This window comes from Empidonax traillii, unplaced genomic scaffold (assembly GCF_003031625.1).
Source record: "Empidonax traillii isolate 1590-97213 ecotype Southwest subspecies unplaced genomic scaffold, ASM303162v1 scaffold186:size1492175, whole genome shotgun sequence".
Lineage (NCBI taxonomy): Eukaryota > Metazoa > Chordata > Aves > Passeriformes > Tyrannidae > Empidonax > Empidonax traillii.
In genome coordinates, this window is record NW_020955379.1 from 1,289,342 (window position 1) to 1,314,005 (window position 24,664).

The window sequence follows — 24,664 nt, forward strand, 5'->3', positions numbered from 1 at the left end:
CCCACTGTCTGTGTCACTGATGAAGACATTAAGCAATACTGGTCCCAGTACAGACCCCTGAGGGACATCACTTGTCACCAATTGTGATACAGACACTGAGCCATTGACCATCACCCTCTGGAAGTGACCATCTGGCCAACTCCTCATCCAGCAAACAGTCCACTCCTCAAATCCATCTCTCTCCAATTTAGAGAGAATATTGTCATGGAGGACCATTTCAAAGGCCTTGAAGAAATCCAAACAAACAGCTTTTCCCTTGCCCACTGAAGTAGTCACCCCATCATAGAAGGAGGCCACCAGGTTGGTCAGGCAGGACTTGTCCTTGGTGAAGCTGTGCCGACTTCCAAAATCATCTACCTGTCCTCCATGTGCTTTAGCAGAGCTTCTAGGAGACTTTCCCAGGCACAGAGGGCCTTCGCCTCACTGCCATGACTTTCCAAATATCAAGGAGGATTGCTGTTCCTTTATCACCAAACATAACATGCCTTAGTAAGCTGGACTTGCTTTAAGTGCTCACACCTTGAGTTGTACTTCATTCACCAAGGACAACTGAAATAGTTTCACTTCTCCCTGCCCCCAGCCAAACTACTGGATCCCAGTTTTTTAGAACCACACAGTTATAGGGATAAGGGCTGGAAGAATAACTGCAAAATGGACCTGTAGACACTTCATCCCTAAAAAACCACAGTATGGCAACCAACTTATTTTTCCCTCTTCCTACTGTGATCAACTGAAGGATGAACCATTCATCAATGGTGACTGTAAATCCCTTTAAAGGCCTAGCTGGAATGGACTTCAGAACAGCAAAATAAAGCTAAATTAGTCAAATATACACCTAGTCTGGAGGCTTCAGAGGAAAACTTCTGATAATTATAGTGCTAAAGTCTCACAAGGTGTCTCAAGTCTCACAAGGTGACATTTGGAATGGGTGTGTTTTCCATGCAGGCTACTGATGTAGTGGTAGCATCCCGTAGTGGTTCCCTGCTTTGCCTGCAGCTCTGCCTTCCTTTTGCTCCCTGGGCATCATCCTTTCCTCCCTCCCTCTCACTGCTCTTTCCCTGAACTGGCACTCTAGCTACCAAGGGGACTTTGGCCCTGAAGGAAGCAGAGGAAGCCCCAGATGAGATACACGTGAAGAGAGAAATACTGGAGAAGATGATGATACTGGGATGGTAGACGTAGTCAGGGCCATGGTACTGATGGTGGGGCTGCAACACCACAGCAGTGTCAATTAGCAAGGAAGGACTTGTCATCACCGGGTTACATAGGGTATCCCCATTCAGGTGACAGGCAGTTTCTGCACCCCTGTGTGCAGAAAGCATGGACCTACACGCCAGTGCTAGGGAAGAAGAGATTAAACGCCTAGTCAAGCCACGGTCCTTTTAGGGATGGGCAAAAGAAAAAGAAGATATAAGAAAATATTGATATTTTCTCCTCTGCTGAAGGGAGGGAGACTGGGAAGAAGATAAGATGGTAAATACAGTTGCTGACAGAAGCCCAGGCAGAGGACTCAGATTAGGTTTCCTCTTGATACACTTATGCAAAGCAGTAACTTGCACTGTAATAACCTGCAATCGCTCTGCTGGAAAATCCTGAAGATTCCCATGGGAAATTTCCTGAAATCTCTGATAGCTATTGCACAACCCAGGAAACCATCCTTAATTTCATATTTGCTTCTTCCAGTAGGGAGATACATCACATGATGCTGATTGCGCCTACAACTGACTACCAAAGGCAAGAGATGAATTCCAAAAGGAAACATTTCTGCCATAATATGTATTTAATCCAACAAGCTTCAAGGTTATCCAGAGGATGGAGGCTGAGGCTTGGCAGATGTCAGAATTAAAATACATGCATTTAAAAGAAGTGCTACCAAGTAACTTTGTCTGCACTATTTCTCATGTGGCAAACCCTCCACTATGGCTACCTGGTTTAAGCCTGTAATGTCTAAATTTAGACCTGAAAAACAAGAAAAAGGGCTGAGGCAGGGCTAACATAGTTTCTTGCTGGTGTTACATGTTATATTTGAATATGTTTATTTTCTTTAAGAATAGGACAATTTCATGTTTAGTCCATCTTTATGACATGAAGTTTTGGAGAACATTCCACCACAAACTGCACTGCTTAATTTCTCCTTAATTTGGAGAAATTTAATTTAATTAGAAATGTCACAGAGATGTGCAACAGTGAACAGCATTCTGAAACTTCTAGCAGGATGCCATAATGTTTTTTTTAAGTTTAAAGTCCCTTTTCAGAAAAGCTGTATAAAAATACATGTTGCTGAGAGCATAAATTAGTAGATTTGGTGCCAACTTTCACTCCAAGGCAGGAATTCTTTGAGGCAGGTGTGAACCAACACACCCACACCCTTGAACACTATCTCCTATTTCTTTATGTACATGGCTTTGACTAATACTTTTTCAAGTTTAACTTTCTACTCTTGCCCTATCATTTTCATTCAATCAAATGTTTCCAGCTGCTTACTCTGGCTGAGACTGTATCTTTAATCATGCCTGGCCCTTTTCTGCCCTGTTCATCACTAAAATCCTTGTAATGCAGATCACTAGAGGTGACTTTTGGGTCTTTTTTTTTGTCCCACGTACCTGTTGGCTATTTTCTCTTGCATTTTAAGACTCCCTTTTTCAAACCATGGACAACTTAATTTTCTAGATATTTATGAAGACCAACAGAATCATATTTTTTCTTTTGGTGGTTTGTTTGTTCAGTTTGTTTTTGGTTTTCTTTTTCTTTTTTTTTTTTTTTTTTTTTTTTTTTTTTTTTTTTTTTTTTTTTTTTTTTTTTTTTTTTTTTTTTTTTTTTTTTTTTTTTTTTTTTTTTTTTTTTTTTTTTTTTTTTTTGAGGCTGGGGACAGCCTTATAAAGTAAAATTCTGCATGGGTATCTACACTTTCCCAGCATGATTATTTTACCTCCAGCTGAAGTCTCCATTTCCGACTCTTAAAATTCATACACACAGTTCAGCTGTAAGAATTTTTCTTTTTCCTTTGTGACATTACTGCTTCCTAGTCAAATCCTTCTGTCATAGTTAATTCTTTTGGTGTCAAGGAGTAATCTTTTATCTGCTAATGCAGTGAGGTTCTTTTATGATGGTTGTGGTCATACAGATGTGGAAAGAAGGTTAGCACTGGCATGATTTTATATCTCACTTACAACCATCAAGTGTCCCTACTCACCCTTTACTCACCAATCCATAAAACAGCCACCTAGTACACCTAGTAAACCTGTTAGACTTTTCATACTCACAATTTACTACTTTGGTTTTGGCGCTGTCTGAAGGAGAAATGAATACCCACATCAACACCTTGGATACAGCCTTTGATAAGGGCTTCTTGTTAACCATCTGAAGACTTTATGAATGTCTGTGGTTAGATCTCAGTATACTGCTGCTCAAACGCTCCCTTTAAATTGATACTTCTGCAACAGCTCATCCATCAAAAAAAGAGTAGTACAGAAAATTCTCTTCCCCAAGATGGCCTGGGACGCTTTTTAAATTAAAATCTCATTTCATGACAATTTATTCAATACAAGTGATTGTATTGGCAGTGCTTTGCACTGAAGCAGTTTTATTGAAAAGATCCTTTATTTTTTCATAAATAAAAAAGAATATATTTTAAACTTTTTTTCACACACGAACATAAAAACTCTGAAAGCTTTCAGAAATTAAAATTAACTATACAAAAATTCGGCTATCAATGTTAAATACGTAAACTTTTGTTACTACTAACTAATTTGTATCTTCTATTGGTATAAAAATCTTTATAGTAATGGGTAGTACAACATAAGAATTTCCCTTAACTGAATGTATTCACATTTTCAATATATAGCTTTTCCAAGCAAGTCTTATCAGTCTACGCCTTCCTTTTTCGTGGTGTTCCATTAAGTTCTGAAGGGGGAATTTGCAGCACTTGATGTTGCTGCTGCTTTGTGGAACTGGAGATCCATTCTTCTGAGCTGAACAAAAATAAAAGCACAGTTGCTTATAAACAAAGCTTCTCTCTTATATATATATATATATATATGTAATACATACATGTAGCACAGAGCTCCCCTTAGTATAAATAATATAAACCCCATAGTTGTGCACAGCTTCTTATTTTGTAATTATTTTGTTAAAAAGAAGAATAACACCAGGCTAATATTAGATACTTTAAATACATAACCATTTCAGTTCTCTATGTGGATAAAAATTAAAATAGTAACCAATATAAAGAAACGTAGTAATACAGTGAACACTCGTTCGGAGATTCACAGAAACACAACTGGATAAGATTTAAATAATCTCAAAAATATGACCATAGTTCAGCAAAGAATGATGTAGTCATGAGGAGAGATACGAAAAATGGAAAAGTTAGTTCCATGTCCCTTAAAGATCCAGACATACAGATTTCCCAGATTTTGTGTGTGTGTGTATGTGTGTTCAAATGCTCATCAGCCACAGAGAGAATGCAGAAGAGGATACACAGGTAAAGAGAGAACTGTGTTAAATACTTTACTGCCAGTTCAGCTCAGGCAGTTACTTAGAAAAAGCTGTGTAAGCATGATTCTTTATTCTGTAAAAATAATTTTTTCCCTGTTTATCTTTCCAGTATTTGAAATCAAACCTTAAAATAGCTTATAGACAAAGCCATCTCAAAATATTTCTGGCATGTAACAGAGTTGAATACACCAGAAAACATGGGGAATGTGAGATAGAACATGCCAATCAATCAGTTCATAAAGAGACAGAGAAATAGAATCATTAGGAAAACCTTTATATGATAAATATATACATATAAATAAATCTTTATAAATTTATATTTATGAATAGCAGAAATAAAAAAATTATATTGAAAATCAGCTTTATGCAAACTCCACTCGTTGTTGGTTATTGCATACAAATACGAATAAAAACTATGCAAAATAAACTAGTTTTTGTTTTGAATTCAAGGTATGAGAAAGTAATGACTAGATTCAGAACAGACTTACCTATACAATCTTTTCATTGTTTCTCTTCGCATTCTTTTGGGAGGTATGGGAGTGTCAGACATATCTAATATTATAGGCTGAAGTAACGACTCAGCACCTTTATCTGATAAAGCAGGAGTCATACCTATGAAAGAGTTGAAAGTCAGAACAAAAAAAGAAAGAAAAAAACCTAAATTTGCTGGTTATAAATGGGTCCTGTAACAGATAAGAGTTAAACTTCTGAAGTAAGGCTTTACACATGCCATAAATTTTATGGTTCCCTTCTGTCTCAAACTGAGTTCAAAGGTGATAAGTAAAACTATCTGTTTTATTTATAACAGTCATAGAGTAAATGCTGAGTTTTTAAATATATTTTGAAATATTGTAAATGATTTGATATTGACATAAAACCCTTTTCTAACTCAGAAATATTATCCTTGCAGATTTAGGGGTGTTTCTTTTTATAGCACAATGTTTTGATTGTGTTTCCATAGCAAAAGCCATTCAGCAAGCCACACAAATAGTTATATAATCTCCTATTAGTGAGATCATAGTTTCATCTTCACAAGACACTGACTGACCACATTTTTATTATCTGAACACAATACAGGGCAGTGCTGCTCTAGGCACTATCCACAGCATCATACTACTACATACAGTTTTTCTATTCTTCCCTTAAAATGTGACATCTCTAAGCTCTTAACGTTAACAATATTGCTTCATAGTTTGAATTTCTGAGTTTGCAAGAGCAGAATACATCTGGTTTCAGTTAAGTATTCTCCTCCTTTAGGACACCAAAATTATAATACAATGACCTACCCAATTTCTGTTTTACTAGCTTGAGGCTTTTCTCTTGTTCAGCAAGTTCCTGTTTTTTCTTTTGCATTTCTGGAGTGTTCAGAGACTGCAAATGTAAATCAAGGTCCTTATTCACATTATCAAGTTTCACCACTGCTGCACGGTATTGCTGAAGAAGATCTAATCAAAAAATAAAATAATAAACCACAAAACAATAAATATGTGGCCATTTTGATTTAGAACATTAACAAATACAGTTCAGACAACATCTAAATCCACAAGAAAACGTATCTCTCTAAAGCACTACTTAAAAAACACCCAAACTTATAACAGATTGGTAGCTGTTATTAAAATGACTGTAAAAGGAGGCAAAAAATCACATCCAATATTTTGATTCCTCTTTTCTTTTCTGAGCCTGTATCTTCTTTCACAGTACCAGCAAACTCTGAAAATGATGTGGGAAACTGGTATTACTTTACACATCTTGTCCCTTGTGTCTCCAATTAAATTCTCTACCTTTGATGACATTAAATGCTTGCAGTATGCTTTGCTTTGAGTGCTATGCAGCAGAAGCTTGTATTACTGACTTGAATTGTATTCCACCTTGTGGATCAAGAGAACATTTACCAAATTTTACTTTGTCCTACCTACAGAAATCTAATCAATTAGACTCAGAAAAACAAGGGTATAGTTTGTTGACAATCCTTTTTCTTCTTTTAACATATGAGAAAAAGAATTTTTCCTTGTCCAGGCACCAAACAGGTCAAGTAATAAAGGAAGGGTTCAAGCATGTCAACCCATTCATTTTACTTTGGTGAGTGTTAGGTAGCTCGCACCAAGCTTAACTGAACAATAAGTAACTACTTTCATTTTATGCTACAAAGGTTGAAAAAGAGCATGTCAGAACTAATGCTGAGAGTGAAATTCAGTTCAAGACAAATCCTGTGTAATGAGATGCTGTCCTTTAAACAGAATTTTACTATGATTTCCCCATCGCTCCAAGTGAAATTAAAACATGCCTTTTTCTTCTACCATGATTGTTCCTGTACTAAATTACAGAAAATGCCAGTTTAATTCATATGGTAATAATTCAGTTCAACAATTGAAAATGTGTTGATAGACAAATATAAAGTGTCCCAAACACAGCATATTTTAGCCTGTGGCCGACAAACTTACTGTGTTTACCCTATACATATTTTTTACTGAAATGCCAGGAAAGATCCCTTTAATCCTTATTTGTTTCCTCTCTCAATTGGTCAGTGCGAAGTAGTTTGCTCATATATAAGGTGCGTGTGTTCTCTTTTGTTCTCCCCCCAGTCCTCTCCATTGCACATTTCTAGGAATACTGTCCTAGATAAACATCATGTTCTTTCTTTCGAAAATGAAGTATTTCAGAACATTATTATTTGTGAATATGACTTTTCAGTGTTTTACCAATCAGTCAGGTCAGCTGTTACATGACAGAAACTGCCATCTTCTGACTTAATTTATAACCTTTATTCCCAAATGAAGAATCAAAGCACATAACGAAATGGAAGTGATCTCATAAGAAACAAAAGGTACCTTCTTGCTGTGGAAATAATGTAGCTGTTGGGCTTATGAAATATTCTCTCTTATGAGAACAGGAATTTTTCTACCACTGCTTCCTAGAGCTTACTTGCACAGTAAGAAATTCTAAATTGATGTATGGTGTTTCCAGAGTAGAAAGACCTGAAACTTGTTTTTCAAGGGTGTTGGAATTCAATCAGCTCAAGCTTCTCATGCCTGTTGTTTGAATTAATTACCACAACTTATACCCCTTTAATAAGGCGAAGAAATAGAGGGGAATATCATATTATTATTTTTTTTCTTCTTTCAGGAAATTTAATAGCTATAAGCTTTTAAGAAAAGAGAAATTCATAAACAGGATATTGTACAGGTTGTATTTCTTAAAATAACTTTATGCCTAATTGAGGTTTTCCTTTCTATATTACTTAAGAGAATAAGAAACATAGGTAAACAATATAATTTTGGAAGTTTTGTATTTTTATGACTTCATTAACCCACCTATCTGTCCAGAGAAAGTAGAGTAAAGTTTTGGCATTGGTGCTCCAAATACCATTCCTCTGAGTTTGTCCATTGGAGGAGCTTTATTCTGCAGGCCTCCAAATTTTCCATTGCTGCGAATCCTGTCTCCCTCCCTTGTTAGCAAGGTAGGGCAATGTGTAATTTTTACAACCTACACAAGTACAAAAAATGATACTACATTAGTAACTCCATGAAAAAAATCTAAGGTTTCAGCAATGCTGTTGTGAAGCTTTTAATTTTCAACTGCAATGCAGCTTGTTCTCTAATGAAAATTTGTTTTATGAAATTAAATGTCATGACTTTTGCTTTCAAGCAATAGAATGCATATATTAAAATTAAGCATTACTGTAAATAATTATGAAGACTAAATTTCTTGGGTTTGTGTTCTCACTTTTTAGCAGAATTCTGCACGCAGAATTTAAATTTATACTGTGGAAAAGGCTTATTATCAACATATATTATAAAACAACAGCTATCAGTATGATTCTACATTCTTATGCAGAATCACTATTTCAATTGCAGCAAACTCATGAGCTGATATGGAAAGTGTACCATTAAACCTAAATAAAATGGGTCACAAAGGGATCCAGTAAGTTTCACATCAAGTTTTATGCCAAGTGGACCAGAAATTTCATCAAGTGCCTGCATTTTATTATACAGACAGTGACTAGGAAAGTACTGAAGAACTTGCGTTTAACATTAACAAAAGTGAAAATGTTTATCTTTAGAAACATGGTCCCATGTGTCATGGCAACATTCCCATAACAGAATTTGTTAAATGGAGGTAATTTTGTCAGTGCCAACAACAGAGATTTCATTCACCCTTAAGTTCTTTGAGACCCCACAGATAAGTAAGCACACTTAGAGCTAACACAGCATTAAACTTGGAAATAGAATTATTCTAAGTTTGTAATGTATTAAACATGTAGCTATGCAGTGTATTTGTATTATAAAATATCAAGAATAATTGAAACATACCTCTTTTCTGTAATGGTTGGCAGCATCCAAGTTATCTATAATGATGGTGTCACCCAAGAGCATACCAAACACTGAAAAATGTAATTTTTTAACCATGAAATCTCTCTGCAACAAAACAACTTGAGTTTTGAGAAGTCAGTTCTGAGGTATCACTATTACATCTTTTCAGATAAGTGCAAGGGAAATAGCACGTAAATGATTTTTTCCAACAAAATTTTATTCTGAGCTTGAGATAGATATGCAATCTTTTGCTTTCATCAAAAAATTCATAGAGAAAAAAATTGAGTACATTTAATTGCCTTTTGACATAATTGACTATTTTCCACTAAAGTACTCTCTTGATATTTTATCAAGACACATATAATATAATCCCAGATTTCAGTAAATTATGTCTTTTTGAAGTCTTCCTGGGACGATGAATTTTTTTCTCAGTTTCTTAATATGTTTCTCGGTATTCAGTGGATCATCAAAGCAAAAAAGATTCAGGTAGTCTTGCATGAGATATGTCAAGCAATGTGGTTTTAAACTCCCCAAAGAGACAATATCTAACTTTCTGAAAATGCACAGGACTAAAAATTGTTTTTTTATTAACAGTAGAGAGGAATATTTCAATAGTGGGAATTAATGAAGTAAAATAAAAAACGTACTGAACTAATTACAGATTCCAACACTCCATATAAAGGAGTAGGTCTACTTAATTTAGGAAAAAAAGTGTTAGAAAAGGTAGGTATTCTATGTTGTTAGAACTGAAATCTACATAAAAATTGAAAGCTTATTCTTACAATTATTAAAGCATAACATACACAGTCATGTTCAGTCTGCATGTACATAAGTCTATGCATTAAACATTTTTGAGAGGAACAGGACGGGACAAACAGACTTACAAAAAGATTTAAATTCTGCAATTGGAAATACCAAATTAATCTCGTGATTGTCAGTTTCTGCTTATAGGAACTTGGGAGTAAGATAATGCTGCAGTAACTTAAAAAAGAAAAAAAATCTACAGTACATCTAAGTAGAGAAAATGAAAATAAGACAACAAGCAGAAGATAGTGGCCACGCCTGAAATTTTCACACTTGTTGTTTACAAATAATTAATGTTAATGCCCTCCTCTTTTTATCAGCAGACCTCAAGAGGAATGTACACTGATATTTGCAAACATCTCAGTGAAGATTAGTGAATGGATTATGACTTGTGATGTTTCCATATTTCATATTTTAAAACAAAAGAAGTTATTACAATTTCTTTCATATCATTTACCTGTTTGACAATGCTCTATGTTATCTGGAAATGTTAACAGATCTCTGGCAAATACAGGATTTCCAACAGGTTTGAAGAAGGTTTTTCCGTTTCTCAAGTGAGGTAAAGGTCTGGTTAAAGAAAGAGAAGAGTGAGGGAGAAGACAAGAAAAAAGCAATTTGTCCTTATTTCATTACTGCTTCTGACATCGAGTCAGAAATCTCAAACTGAATTGAATGCATCTTAATGCTTCCACATGAGGTGGTAAATGACCCCAACATTATCTGAAATGCCAGTTATATTAAAGATGTTTTAGTCAAACACTGACTTGTAATGAGATATTATTTACAATTCATATGACTAATTTTACAGACAAGTTTTAATGCACTGTGTTATAAAAATTGAGATTTTGGACCTTACAAATAAATCTGTGTATCAGGTCTTTTCTAGAGGGCATTCTTCATGATATTAACAGTCACTGTCATAAGCAAATGATTTTCAGGAACAGAAATACAGTATTATCCCTTATCTTTCAGGCAACTGAAACAGCAGAATGAATTTCTATTACTACAGATGATTTTAGGGAATGTACTCTGAAATAGGATTTTTAAAAGTTATTCTTTGATTTGAAGCACTAGAATTACTTAAAAATAAGTTCCTGCTCTAGAAAATAGGTAAAAGTGAAGGAAAAAAAAAGGTAGATTGCCTTCTCTTTTTAACAGAAACACCTCATTAGACAAAGAACATCACATAACAGTTAAAAGCCATAAAGCTACGATTTCAACTAACATTTCAAGTGACGTTACTGTTGCTATAATAATGAACCCAGAAATTTTATACTTCCAATATTTAATAGGAGTAAAGTTTAAAAAACAAATTAGACAAAAAAAAATTTTTTTCCTCTACCTGCTCCAGTCTGGGAGTGTCTTCTTGTAAATAGAATCAAGGGGTAACACTTGTTGTCGACCTTGAGTTTCATCAAAAATAGAACGAGCGGCTTCAGTCGTCAGTGTGACCACACAGTCCATGTCACTTGCCAAATGCCAGGAGATAACTTTTGCTGCTTCGTTATCCTCAATTTGAGCTAAATGTGCAATCTATACCACAGAAGTTAAAACAGTCAAAACAGAAAAGAAGACCAGCTCTCCTTTTCATGCTAAATACAATAATGCTGCAACTTCAATCACACATTTAATGCCCGTGTTGATGGCTCTGTTAGAAGACCTGGTCATCTGATTTGAGATTGCTATTTTTTTCTTAATACTCCTCAAAAACTACTTGCATATTCAGTTGGCTAGTTTTCCATGACTACTGCTTCATGGAACCAACAAAACTCATTAGAAGGCTCCCTGAGAGAAAACTCACCTTGCCTAGAACATCCGGGTTGCCTTTTGGATAGTTTGGGAGAGTACAAGTTCTCCTTGGCTGCTTCATTACACCTTCTTGATCCAACATCTTTTTTTTCAGAAGTGAATCCACATACTGAAGCTGAGAACGGAAGTTTAAGATCAGCAAGCATGCATCACTGGACTGAGCAGCAGAAGGAGTTACTTCACCTGTCATCCATTAAGTTTCTAACAAAAAACATTCAATAATCTGAAACAGACTTTTAATAAATAGGGGACCCACTGCACATAATCTCAGAGAAGAGGGGAGTCATCTTGCAATTGCGGTTGAACTTTTTAATTACTCCTTTTTTTTTAATTTTTGAAGACTTCAAGGAGCATTTCACAAAGAGCTAACAGCATTTGATTAGGGCCAAAACTGAAGGAAGTTTAAAACAGCAGAAGAGACAGCCATGGATGTACAAAACCAAACCATTTCAGAAGGGGACTATGTCCAGGTTTGAAAAATTTAGCCAGCAGAGGGAACTTGGGTACTAAGATTGCAAATTAATTCTACTGATCCGTGAATAGTAACTTTCACCTAGTTTTATTTGATCTAAAGATAATTTTTACACAGGTGGGGTCTTTTCTTTCAAAAGAAAAGAAACCTTCTTTAAAAACTTTCTTTAAAATATAATTGGATCTTTATGGGAAATTAGCAATGGGCTACACTGGCCTGAATCTTTCAAACTTATTTTTACTTAAACTTTGGCAGTAACATACACAATTCTCTAATTCTCGGAAGTGTTTTCCTTTGCTCTATTTATGCCAGAATATATCTAGTGTGTACTGATCAGCTGGCAAAAACCCATTATAAAAACTAGCAATACCAGTAACAGCGCTAACTTTAGCAGCAATGCAAAAACAAGATCAAGATATATAAAAGAAGGGGTTTTTTTTCTCTTGCAGTTTTTTTTTAAGAGATATTCACATTAACAGAACAACAACAACAAAATCTTAAGTTTGACATTGCTCCACAAATTTTCCTATGGTTTAAATTTTCACAGTTTTGGGAACAGGTGTGATTTAACAATGTTATATATTGATATCAATTTCATATTAGGATTAGATTTATTTGAAAGATGTTAATGGAGTTTAGTAAGAAGTAAGCCATACTATGTTTGTCTGTGGTAATTCAATTTGGTGCTTTTTCAGTTCGTTCTTTAGGACAGTTTCTCTTGTTTCAGCTTCTTTAACCTGACCTGAAACCAATAAGATCAAGAGAGAGTAAGGAAATATTAGAAAGCAATATGACACTTTTTATAGCATTTCTTACAACTTTTCAGAATGACACCTGCCACAGCTGATCCTTCTTGCTTCTTAATTTCAGTACAGAATATCAGCACTTGTCCACAAAGATCTTGTGATTTGTGCAGTTTCTAAGCAATTTCAGCACATGCCACTCCTTCAGCTTTAGGAAGCAAAGGGGCCTAGATCTCAGATCAGTCTGAGAATGTAAGCTGTTTTTAGTTTTCATCCTCAATTATCCTTCTAAATGGTTCTCCAACACATAAAACGGTAAGAGAGAAGAGTAGAGTGGTAGCCGGCACTAACTTCTTTTGTCTGTTATATGGCACACCACTTTCTGGACACTATTTCCTTAACTCTCATATCTGAACTGAAGCAATTTTGAAAACAAATGAGTAAACAAGTGCTTCCCATTCTCTATTCAAAACATGTTTATATTTGAAAATGTTACTTAAGCATAAAGGATAATGCTTTTCTCTAACTTACTTTCTACAGAGATGCAAAAATCTACAAATATGAAACAAAGATTTTTTTGTCTTATTACATTGGAATTCAGGAATTTGTATTCATAATGGAAACATGCAGTATTAAAATTTTACAAGAAACAGCAACATCTTCTAATTCCAGCCTGCTTTATTTACTTTAAGTGATTACTCAAAACAAAAATTCAAAATGCAATTATCAAAACAAACCTTCTGATCAACAGGCAGGATGATCCAAACAAACAAACAAACAAAAATGGAAAGAAAACATTTTTTTTTCATTTCTCCCGTTCCCATAAACCACTGCTCTTATACTGCTCTTCAGTTAAACAGACTACATAAAGGATTACATTTGCTGATGAAGATAAAACAGTGAATAGCTGCACAACACTTCTGAATAATGTACACAGGGTCAAATAGGAGGGGAAAAAGTAATATTTTGAAAATACAAGACTAACTTTTTAGCGAGGATTATCTATTTCATTCCCCAAAACTGGGTTTAGGAAATTGTTGAATTTCCAGATGTATGAGCATTCACACATTCATTGCAAATATGGGAGTGGAAGACAGTAATGGAAAAAAAGACTCAGACCACCAACTTCAATGTTTAATTACCTCTGATAATTCTGACCTAAGACACTCTGCCTCAAATCAACACCCTTTCTAGGAAGGTACATTCAAATAATGAGATGCTACCCTGCAAGCTATACTCCCTTCTGCTCTCCTCTAATTACTATCTCTCAGTTTCAATACTGATTTTTCTCCCCTTCTCAATATTCTCAAAATTATAAAAGGAAAAAAGTTAAAAATTTCAAGAAAATTGATTTACATATTTGATTGAACTTACATTTCATTTCAGTTACAAGCTGGTTAGTAGTATCAAACATCTTTCTGTAAAGATCTATGGACTTAGATAATTGATCTTTCTCCCTTGTAAGTGTTGCCATCAGCTGCTGCTTCTTGGAATCTACAGAAATAAGCATATATACTTTTAGAAGAAAATACAGTAACATAAGATAGCTGGTTTAAACATTAGCAAAAACCTATTAAGCTATTACGTAGCTCTTAAAAAGTATTACGGACCTAAAAATAGCTAGTTCTAAGGAAAAGCAAGTATTTTAGAGTAATTGAAACATACCATTGTAAAACATAAATGAGAGATGATACGGTTCCAAAGGTTTTTTCAGAGCTGGCAAATGTGGCTCAAAGACAAGAATATATTCAGTGCTATCTCTTCCAGGACTGTCTTCAGCCAGCACTAGATTCTATTGAAACAAACAGATATACATAAGTTTATGCCCACACTAGAGGTAACACACAAAACAAACATTCTTCAAATACTAAATCTTGTAAGTTACCTAATGCCTGATGTCTGAACAGTATTACTACGGTAAGTACTAGGTTGGAAATGCCTTTTATAACTAATTAACAAAAGTAAAATACAAAGATATAGCAGTAGCTATTTTATTATTTAAGAGTTAAGATTGTCATTTTACCTGTTTAAAAAGTCTTATTACTTTTGGCTATATATTTTATTTCAAGAAACAGATGCTCAGAAAATCTCCTCTGCACTGTTTTGTAAGCAAGATTTCCTCAGGTGTACTTCATTCAGTATGTGAAATTAAAACAAAACATTAAAAAGAAAGACCCAAAGCATAAATACAGAGAAGGAAAAATAAACTACTCCCAGTGCTTAGTTAAAGTTACTGCTGTTACCATGGAAGTAGACAGCAGGTCCCAAATGAATGAACAGTATCTATCCAAACACTATAATGAACATTCAGTTTCTTATTAACTCCTTACGGAAAGACAAACTAAATCCTATGTCTTTCTTTATAAACATGGGAAATATTTCAAAACCGCAAAGAATGGTAAACAAATAAAATTAGTATAGGCAATATCTAAATGTGCTGTTACTTTGGGGAAGGTATCATGCATAAAATGAATAATGCTTATAATAAAACTCATACTGTTTCCACCTTTAACATGTAGAAATTGCTACTCAACTGGCCAAATCAAGAGAGAGGTGGTTGCAGCCTAAAAGAAGAGATAGATATATAACCTTCAAAGATAGTCTTCATGGCTTTCAAAAATATTGCAGCTACATATTTTATCAGAAGAAGTCTGTAGTGGAAATATCTTTCCCTTAGAAAGCATATGCTAATGAAAGTCTAAACATTTTTCTTCATTAAACAAGTTTAGTATTCCTGAACCTGTGAGTAAGGGTAAACATGTCAGATTATCAGATTCATTATATTCCTGCTAATTGCACACAATTGTCTTTATAAACAAGATGGAACAATTTCACAGCACTTGAAGAACACTAATATGTCCCTTCCCCTCCCCATTACAAGTCATATGAAAAGTATATTGCATCACAACCAACAAATTCTTTCCACATGTGTTTTGTGAATTGTTTTAAGTCAGTAACCTCATGAAAACTGCCTGAAGAGGGGAAGAGATACTGGATTCACTGAAACACAATTATTGCCTATGGGTAACTAGGGAAAACAAGTTACTGTCAAAAGCAGCAGGATCTCATCAGATCACAGTAATGAGAAGGAAGAAGCATGCAACATCCTCCACCCCCTATCAAACCAGGAATATGTACGTAGGAAGAAAAAAAAGTCAAAACAAGCCAAATGAAAAAAAAAAAATCCTAACACTCCCCCCTCCATTACTTAGGTTGTTAACTTTGTCCATGAAGTAAGACCGGAGAATTCAGATCACAATGGCACAACAGCAGGCACATGGAGATAAAAACCACCGTGTTATTTCTGCATCAGTGAGAAGCCTGAGAAATAATATAGTAATTTTATCTGAACTATCAGAGGCCACCCTATGGGGTTCTTATTATCCTCAACAGTACGACATTTGAAACATTGTTCCATTTACACCTCATTAGCACAGGTGTAAATGTATGACTTGCAGACAAAAGCTGTTTTGTTAGACCACCCTTAGCTATACTTTTGCACTTTTTCTCACCTCACCTGCCTGAGAAAAGTGTGTTCACAATTAATGTATTACTCCTGAAACTTGGCTGAGGAACAAGAGAAACTCAAAAGTGTACCATAAATCAATTATTATATTAATTTTATCTGATACCTCTATTTAGTCCCTGCATTTCATTTTTTTTAGCTTGTTTATAACACATATTTTGTCACTTTTCCTTATGGATTAGATTAGACCAGAGTGTGGCAGACTGTTTAGTGAAAAACATTTGTCCATGTTAACTATATGTTTCTGTTCTTGACCGTTATCAACAGAGAATTACTTACACTGTATCATTAAATTTCATATGTGTAGTTCCATAAAAGCAGTCAATGTACTGAATAAAATATATTACAAAGAAGTTTGTATGCAGGATCTGTAGATTTTAGGATTCTAGTGGGGTTTTACTGTGGTGATTTCCAAGATGTATTTGGAGATACTGTGTTCATTGCTATGCAGTGTCTGCCTCCATCTGGCACACACTGATCTTGGTCTGTGGCAAAGCTGTTTCCAATAGCAAGTTTGAAAAGGTGGCTGAGAAAATGTCTTTAAAAAGTTGGATCCTCCTTCTGTACCTCTTCTAACTGTTTGAAGACTTCCATAGACTTCAGACTAGTAAATGAAGTAATCAAATGAAATTCTGCTCTGCCATTCTTATATGGTATTTTAGCAAGTTGAAGAAAAAAAGAAATCAATATACAACTGTTTCACCACAGGAATAGTCCTAGTAACTGAAGTTCTCTGTAGGCTTTTAAGAGAGAGACTGTGACCCTAACCACACAGAAGAAACTCTATACTCATTTGGGGTTTTTTTGGTGTATTATCAACAGCTTCTGCTTTTGTGCATGTTTTAACTTGTGTCTTTTGTATTATATTTTTAACAACCATGACAGATGGAAATTGCAGGTTTTAAAAATTTAATCTGTATTTGTTGAAGAAAAAGTGACTGTAGTAACCTGGCTACAGTATGCAGTAGTTTCAGAGGTATGCATGATGGTATAGCCAGAGATTCAAACTGAAATAAGGCAATAATTTTTAGCAGCCAAATGCACCAATAAGTGAAATAAAGCATAAAGAAAAATGGTAGTTTTATCTTTACTTCTTCAAATGATGACAGGATGCCTTTCTGCAAAGTATATATAGCCCCACTTAGCTTGACAAAATGTAAAGAAAAACTGGTAAAGTTTAATTACAAATGTATGAAGAGGTTAGTCTAAATGATCTTAAGATATTACACCAGAGACTATTTTAAAATACTGCTAATATTAATGGTTTAAATACAGATTGGTGAAGTGTTATTTACATGTGAAATTCAAATGAAGAAAATATTTGTCCTGGATCTCCCTGCCTTTTCCAGTCCCTAAGTGAAACTAACTGTACACTTCCCTCACTTGGCAAAGATTTAACAGTTTAAAGAATGCCCTTCCTTCAGGTTTTCTGAAAACCAGCAACCAAACAGAGAAGAAATAACTTATTTACTTATCTGTAAGGGAAAGCTACAATATATACTAACCCTCCACAGAACACAATGAGATGTAAGATCAACTTTGACACTGTAGGAAAATAAGCCTCATTAGATCCATTGCTCATGGAGCTCTGTATTTCAGTCACACTTACAATTTCAGCTGATCCATGCTCAAATGGAAACTCCACTGTACTGACTTTCCCATGAAACTGTGGGATCTCTATATCTTCTTCATTAGGGCTTTTAATTTTTGCTATTATTCTGCCAACTAGATCAAGTCCAGTGTGGTTGTTGTATTCATCCTGTAAGTAACAAAGACAATGAAGTTACTTTGGTACATGAACTGAACTAAGTAATCCATTTCCATACTGCAGTGGATTTGCACAGTGAGGTGCTGAAGTGGGGGGCTGAAGGGGTGTGAGGAGAGGTGGGGGCTGCCCCATGCTGGACAGGGCTGGTGCTCCACCTGACCCACTGCAGGACACAGCTGAGCTGGGTGGAGCTGTTATGGATTGACTGTGATTCCCCACTCCCACCCGCCTGTGCTGTTTGGGGAAGGCCAGGGGAGTCTGCGGCAAAGCTGAGCCTAGGAAAGGGTGGGGCAGAAGCTGTTTATTTTTTTTTAGTCTTTGTTTCTCACTACTCAAATCTTTTTTAATTGGGGATAAATTAAATTAGTTTTCCACAAGCTGAGTCCGCTTTCCTTGTGGTGGTAACTGGTAAATTGTATTCCTATGAATATGCAGAGTTCAGGAAACTTTTATGTTTTGTAATACAACATTTCTATGAGGAACTGTCTCCTGGAAGAAAAATCATGGAGAGAAACATATGCTGTATATACAAGTGTTTTCCCATCAAAATCTATTCTTGAAACAATTTTTTCCTGTGGTGATAAGAAACAGATTTCCATTGAGGCGTCTGACAGCAAGGACGGAACATTTAAGTTTTGGTCATCTGTACATAAATGAAACAAGATGCATCTGTTCATAAACCGAAAAATCACCAATTTACATCCTTCTTTTTTATGAAGTTAATTTGCAAAGAAACAGTGGCAATGCCTTACAGCAAAATTCAACATATTTTTAGTAGTCTTATATATTTCCCTAATTATGATTTTGTATGAAAGTATACTTACCATTATATGGAGGTATAAATCCTTGACCAGTGTACGGCTCGTAAGAGCTCGAACATTGGAAACTGCTGGAGTAGCTGGTAAAGAATCAGGAAGCAAGCGCACAGGGTCATTAGGTACAACTTCAAATATAATCTAGCAGAAAAAGGAAGAAGAACAAAATAAACCAAAACAAAATAAAGACTGATGTAATTAACTGCAGTTCACCTGCACACTTGAGTTGTTCAAAAAGCACTGAAACAAATACATGAGAAATTTATGGACAATCCTAAAATAAATTAGCACAAGCATAAAGCAGTTCTACTAGGTTGCAAATTACACAGCTTGGTTATTTCAACAAATTTTTGGTTATAAAAGTTAATGAATATATATTTTCATAATCAACAGTTTGAAATCAGTAACTATCAAAAATAAAAACATAATTTTTTACAAAACTTGCAAGTGAAAAGATTTGCATTCTGAATCTACAGAGTATCATAATACTTCTCACAGACTATTCTGTGTTACATGCTCTTGGTTACATGCAATTAATTATAGATTCAAACCTGTTCACTGTTGAGCATATTTGTCTTATCCATAGCAAAGGTAAACTGGATACTGTAAGTGCCCACTCTCTCTGGAACCACTTTATCCCTAAATAAACCAAAAATAAAACCCAAGCAAACACCAGTCAGTACTGAAGTGACAAGTACGTAAGTATGCAAGCAATTCAAATTCTGAGTAGTCCTCCAACTAGTTAGAAAGCCCCGTTAAGGTATAATACTCTTCCTTCAGCAAGAAAGCCATGAAAGCTTCTCAAGAATTAAAATGAGACTTTTGGAAGCCTGAGTGAAGAAAGTCTCCTCCAAGAGTTTGTCTCTACTAACTGACAGGAAGTTTGTTGTGACTATTGTTCAGAAATCTGCAAGTCTACCTCATTTCACTTCCCACTCAATGAATTTTCATAAAGCTACTGAAGCAAAGCATAGACACGTTTAGATCTGCAACAAATTCTCTCAAAATTTAATAAAATTTACACAAAATTTGAGTAGCTAATTACTTCCCTTACTCAGATTGTCCAGAGTTGAGTAACTTGGACCACTGGCCCAGGTTGAGTCCAGTGAGAGAAAAAACTGTTTTCATTTTACCGTACAGCACTCCAGAGTGTAGACTACAGGCAAAGAGCCCCTACTATCAAAACATGAAGGAAAGATCAGATGTTCTGCTGCTATAAACAGGACTTCACCAAGCAAGGAAGGCCACATGGCATCCAGAAGACCCTTGCAGTGCTTAACAAGGGACAGCAGTGACTTACAAATGCTTAGAAACTTTTGAGGAGATGCAAACAGCCAAGATTCAGATATTTCTATGAGGATGACTTGTGGCACTCTTGTACTGGTTAATAAGACTTCTGTTTCCAATATACAGCATTTTATCTGTTTTGTTAATATATTAAGATATTTATTTCTTCTTTTGTTTGGGAAGGAGTGATATGCAAGATTTCCTGGAATGCATAACTTGTAAAAACAAAATCTCAAAGCTTTAATATTTCTAGAATAGGCCATGACTTTTCCTTGTTTATATTTCATATAGAGAAGAGAGAATTCTATCTTCTTTTCTGCATTTTATCTGACTTAAGACTGAAAGTAGCATCTGCCTTGTCAGGATGCATAAAAAAAATGAGTTGTAAATAACCTGCTAAGGATGTCATGGCTGGACAGACACAGGTTTTATGAAAAGAAGAAATGACACAAATGCTATGGAAGTTGTAAGACTGCATAATAGCATTCATGTTACTGGCTGGTGATAAATAGATGAAAACCACCTGACTATGCTAAAAACAGGAAAACTTGAGACAAACCAGGTGGTAGACAGTGATGACACAGACACTGGCAGAAAGGACTAAAATGTACTTTTCTGCAAGGGCTGCTAATGGACAGTGTCTACTGTCCTTTCAAGTTTTTCAATATGGCTAGGAGTTTTAATTCTGGACATTTGTGGACAACCAGTACACTACAGGTACCAATGTCAAGATTTCCACAATTCCATATTCAAGTCTATACAGGTTAGTTTATATCACACCTGACTACAGTTCTTTTCACAGGAGAACATTTATTAGCATGCCTACATATCAGCACATTCATTCTAGTTTCCTTTTTATGGTGGTACAAACACGATGGTGGTACACGATGTAGGGTGCCTTGTTTTGATAACATTTATGGGAGTTTTTTATTTTTTAGTTATACCTATTAAGTTAATTATAATTAAGTATACCTACTAAGTATTTCTCAGAATGATCAAGGTCACAGAAATGTACCTCATACTTAGTGCAAATCTGAAGCGACCCTCGGTTTCTAGAGAAGTTCATTCCATGATCTTGGACCAGCCACACAAAAACTCTGTTAAAGGCAAAACTGCATCCTCATTTGAGTCTCCATGTGCTACAGCTGCCAAATTCAGCCTTAGGCAGCTTTGGAACCTCAAATGCCTTCAAGGTAAAGACAGATCTTGGAAATCACACATATAGCCATGCCTAAATAGTTTTTTGAATTAGTTGTAATCTCTTAAATGAAAAAGCCTTCACACACATCACCTTGCTGTACACTGTTTGAGAAGCTAAAAAGACGGAATAAACAAGGGTTGCAGCAACTGCCCTCCCAGCTGGGTTAGTTTCTTGGTTGGATATGACAGAGGGAATTACAGATGGGTACATGCGCACGGCTTAACAACCCAAGTCAGAACCCTGGATTTGAGTCTCAACTCCCCAGAAATAGAGTTTTGAAGGCTTAATGCTACATGACGGTCTTCCTACAAACTGGATGCTTGGCTTCTGGAACTCTATTATGTGCCTCAAAAGGGAGGGGAGTTGCAGCTGAGAGACAAGTTCGGAAACTTCTTATCACCTCCTGAAGTGCTGCCACACAGACTTTCCTGAGACCTTGACATACTGAGCTGCAGCAATTTACCTCTGTTCCTCTGATGCAGAAACAAGGATCAGCTGTTCAACAGTATCTGCTGCAATAAGGTGCTCCTAAGTCTGCTTTCTGAAAGCAGAAGGAAAGCTCACTCCTAGGAGGCAAGAGCTTGAATCGACAGCCAGTACTGTAACTATTTAGCTGATCCCACTGGTGGCCTACCAGAAATAGATGTAGAAAGAATGTGGCAGTCAGGCACCAGCTTATGATCAGCTCTAGTTCTGCTGCTGGTCATCTAAGACAGTATCTCTGAATAAGTAGCTCAAGGAGACTACTAAACTGACAGGGTCAAGGTCATGGATCAGGATTAACTCACAGCTACAGGAGATCAAGAGTTAAGTCTGCTTTGTACAGCCTGCAATCCTACAGCAGTTAAACATTATATAGAAAATGATTAAGGAATGTTGCTATACACGTGACAAGCTGATGATGTAGTCCCTTCATTGCTGGCATTTCTCATAATGCATTTTAATATATTATCTTAGACTCCTCTCTACTCTCAAATTAAACAAATGTCTAAAAGTATCTAGGGAAGAATTTAATCCTCATCTCTTTGCATCTTACTAGTATCTTTCACTTTTCCTTAGCACTGTATCCTACCAATTCTATAACAGATTGTTATCATCAAAACATAAAACTCTTGTTTCCATTTAAAAGTATGTATTTTGTATAGTAAGTTGCATCACTAATCATAAAACAAATGCTGCTATACCTGAAGTAGAAGAAGCCATCTTCCTTTTCATCCTTTACTTTACTACAGCTAAATGTTGTAATCTGTACAGAAAGATGCAAAAAATTTAATACAATATACTGAAAGTACCTTACTTGTAACATGCTATCGAGTCTTAATGAGTTGCAGTACTGATAGTACACAGTAATTAAATGAGATCACCTGTAATTTAGGCACTAGTTTCATATTCTTAATTATTGGGATCTTTGCAAAATTCAGGGTGACAATTTTTAATCCTCTCCCTGCTATGAGTTAGCTTCTGCAGAACATTAACATTTTTGTTATTACTGTAGAACAGTCTGCCAACTTCTAACAGGACAGATACTGACATATAATATGGCTGATCTATAATACTTGTTACTTAAACCTAGAACAGGATACGGATCTAAGTCAAATGAAGGGAAGTTTCTACTACAAATATGTTTGGCCTATGCTGACATTTGGACACCTGTTTTGAAAATGTGTTTTGATGACTTACATCAATTGGCGACCTAATCCGGCTGCTCTGTGCTTCCCACATTTTCATAGAAATCCGTGCTGGATTAATATTTTTAATAATGGTGTCATCTTCAGAAAGAACACTAACCATAAAATCTGCGGGATAAGAGACAACATTGAAGATTATTTTTATTCAGAATTGAGAAGCTTAAAACTTCATGAATTTCTGTGTCTGTTTCATACTTAAAACAAAAATTCAGGCATGACTCCCTCCAAGACTACAGTGCCCACCCTTAGGTGTACTTGAGCTCACCAGTAAGTCAAATAATTAGGATGTTATTTTATTTATGTAGTAATTAATTGATATGAGCCTGTTAATACGGAATTAATTACCTAATTTTATTAAAAAATGTACTGTCTTATATACTCTATAAGTTATCTCCTGATGAAGCTATTTAGTCTCGAAACCTGGCTGATTTATACCACACGCTACATTTGAAAAAGGGCTATTTGGCAGGGAGATTGGAGCTAGATGATCTTTACAAGTCCCTTCCAACCCAAACCACTCTGTCATTCTGTGATTCTGCAGTATGCTTCCTCTAGGCAAAACTAAAATACCTGGTGAATTTAATCAAGTTCATAACACTATATGGAGCATTTTAAAGAATAAAAACCTCTTGCCATAAAAATGTTGGCTGATCAAGTTAAGATGGTTAAAAACCAAGAAATATCTGTGGGGGTATTCTGCTTCTCAGCTCCTAGTACTACAAACACATCCTCTTTATTCTAAATTTTGAACAGATGCTGTGGGTATTTCATGAAGGCTTGGGAATACAACAAATAGATTTGTATGAAGCAAATTTTCAATTTCTTTTTGTCACCTTTGGGTGACCTTTATCATCTGGGAATCAAGAAATATTTACAAAGGAATAGGTAGGAAAACAATCAGATGCTTATGCTGAACTGAAAACACTCTCAAGAGAAACAATTTTTAAGTCCACCTAAAGGGAAAGACTGAATTACAGGAAGGACAGTCCTTTAACAGCTTTCTTATAGAGCCTTTGGTTAAGAAACTTGCCAAAAGCTGTCTAAGAAACCAAGTACTCTGTATCAGAAGGATCACTCACATTCAAACAATTGTCAACTTCTTCAAATACCTTTTTAAGGCACCACTTTCCTGTACAGAAGTCACAGTTCCCAACTTGCTCCCACTTCTACATTTAGCCATCAAGTCACTTAGTTATATTCATTATATTCCTTCCAAAAACTGCCCAGTACTGAAAACACACCACCTGGTCAAAGTTTCTTTGACCTCTCCTGAAACTTTTTGAAAACTGCATCAGATATGCCACCTTACTTTATTCCTTTCAAATAAAGGTCAAATTAAATAGGATTAGCATATCAGAGTTAACAACTTTAATTTATAATTAAGTGAATACCATTCAGTATAGGAAATTTCTTAGTATTTACTTCAGTAAATATGTCTCCAAGTCATCTACTGAAGATTCAAATGTGAATCTTAATTTTATTCTTTTAAAATCAAAGGCAGGATTTAAATGGGGAAAAAAACAGTTTGGAAACTACTCTCCTTCACAGATACTATTGAAAAAATACAGCATGCTTCCCAGGACTCAATTTTTTTTTTTTTTTTTTTAAATTTCACTCTATTATTACTGAAGTCTTTTTTTGCCTTCCTTAATACAGCATTACACTTAAAGTGACAGAATCTTCTTGGTTTCTATTTAATTTATGTAGACAGGACTTCAGCTTCCTGAAGAGTATCTTTGCATCA

The 24,664-nt window shown here is 35.3% G+C and overlaps 1 protein-coding gene across 1 annotated transcript in view; it reads right to left on the minus strand.

Moving 5' to 3' along the window:
* Window positions 1-3,581: 3,581 nt before the first annotated feature.
* SMCHD1 (structural maintenance of chromosomes flexible hinge domain containing 1) overlaps window positions 3,582-24,664 on the minus strand; it is a 68,547-nt gene continuing 47,464 nt past the window's right edge. The window contains exons 33-48 of the mRNA XM_027886334.1: window positions 22,913-23,028; window positions 22,417-22,478; window positions 19,296-19,383; window positions 18,754-18,885; window positions 17,771-17,920; window positions 14,301-14,427; window positions 14,010-14,129; window positions 12,549-12,634; window positions 11,413-11,535; window positions 10,954-11,144; window positions 10,069-10,178; window positions 8,808-8,878; window positions 7,809-7,980; window positions 5,784-5,942; window positions 4,986-5,109; window positions 3,582-3,971 (exon numbers count right to left, since the gene is read on the minus strand). Of these exons, the coding sequence (XP_027742135.1) occupies window positions 3,869-3,971; window positions 4,986-5,109; window positions 5,784-5,942; window positions 7,809-7,980; window positions 8,808-8,878; window positions 10,069-10,178; window positions 10,954-11,144; window positions 11,413-11,535; window positions 12,549-12,634; window positions 14,010-14,129; window positions 14,301-14,427; window positions 17,771-17,920; window positions 18,754-18,885; window positions 19,296-19,383; window positions 22,417-22,478; window positions 22,913-23,028 (1,934 nt within the window). The 3' untranslated portion in view covers window positions 3,582-3,868. The remainder of the gene's footprint in view (window positions 3,972-4,985; window positions 5,110-5,783; window positions 5,943-7,808; window positions 7,981-8,807; window positions 8,879-10,068; window positions 10,179-10,953; window positions 11,145-11,412; window positions 11,536-12,548; window positions 12,635-14,009; window positions 14,130-14,300; window positions 14,428-17,770; window positions 17,921-18,753; window positions 18,886-19,295; window positions 19,384-22,416; window positions 22,479-22,912; window positions 23,029-24,664) is intronic.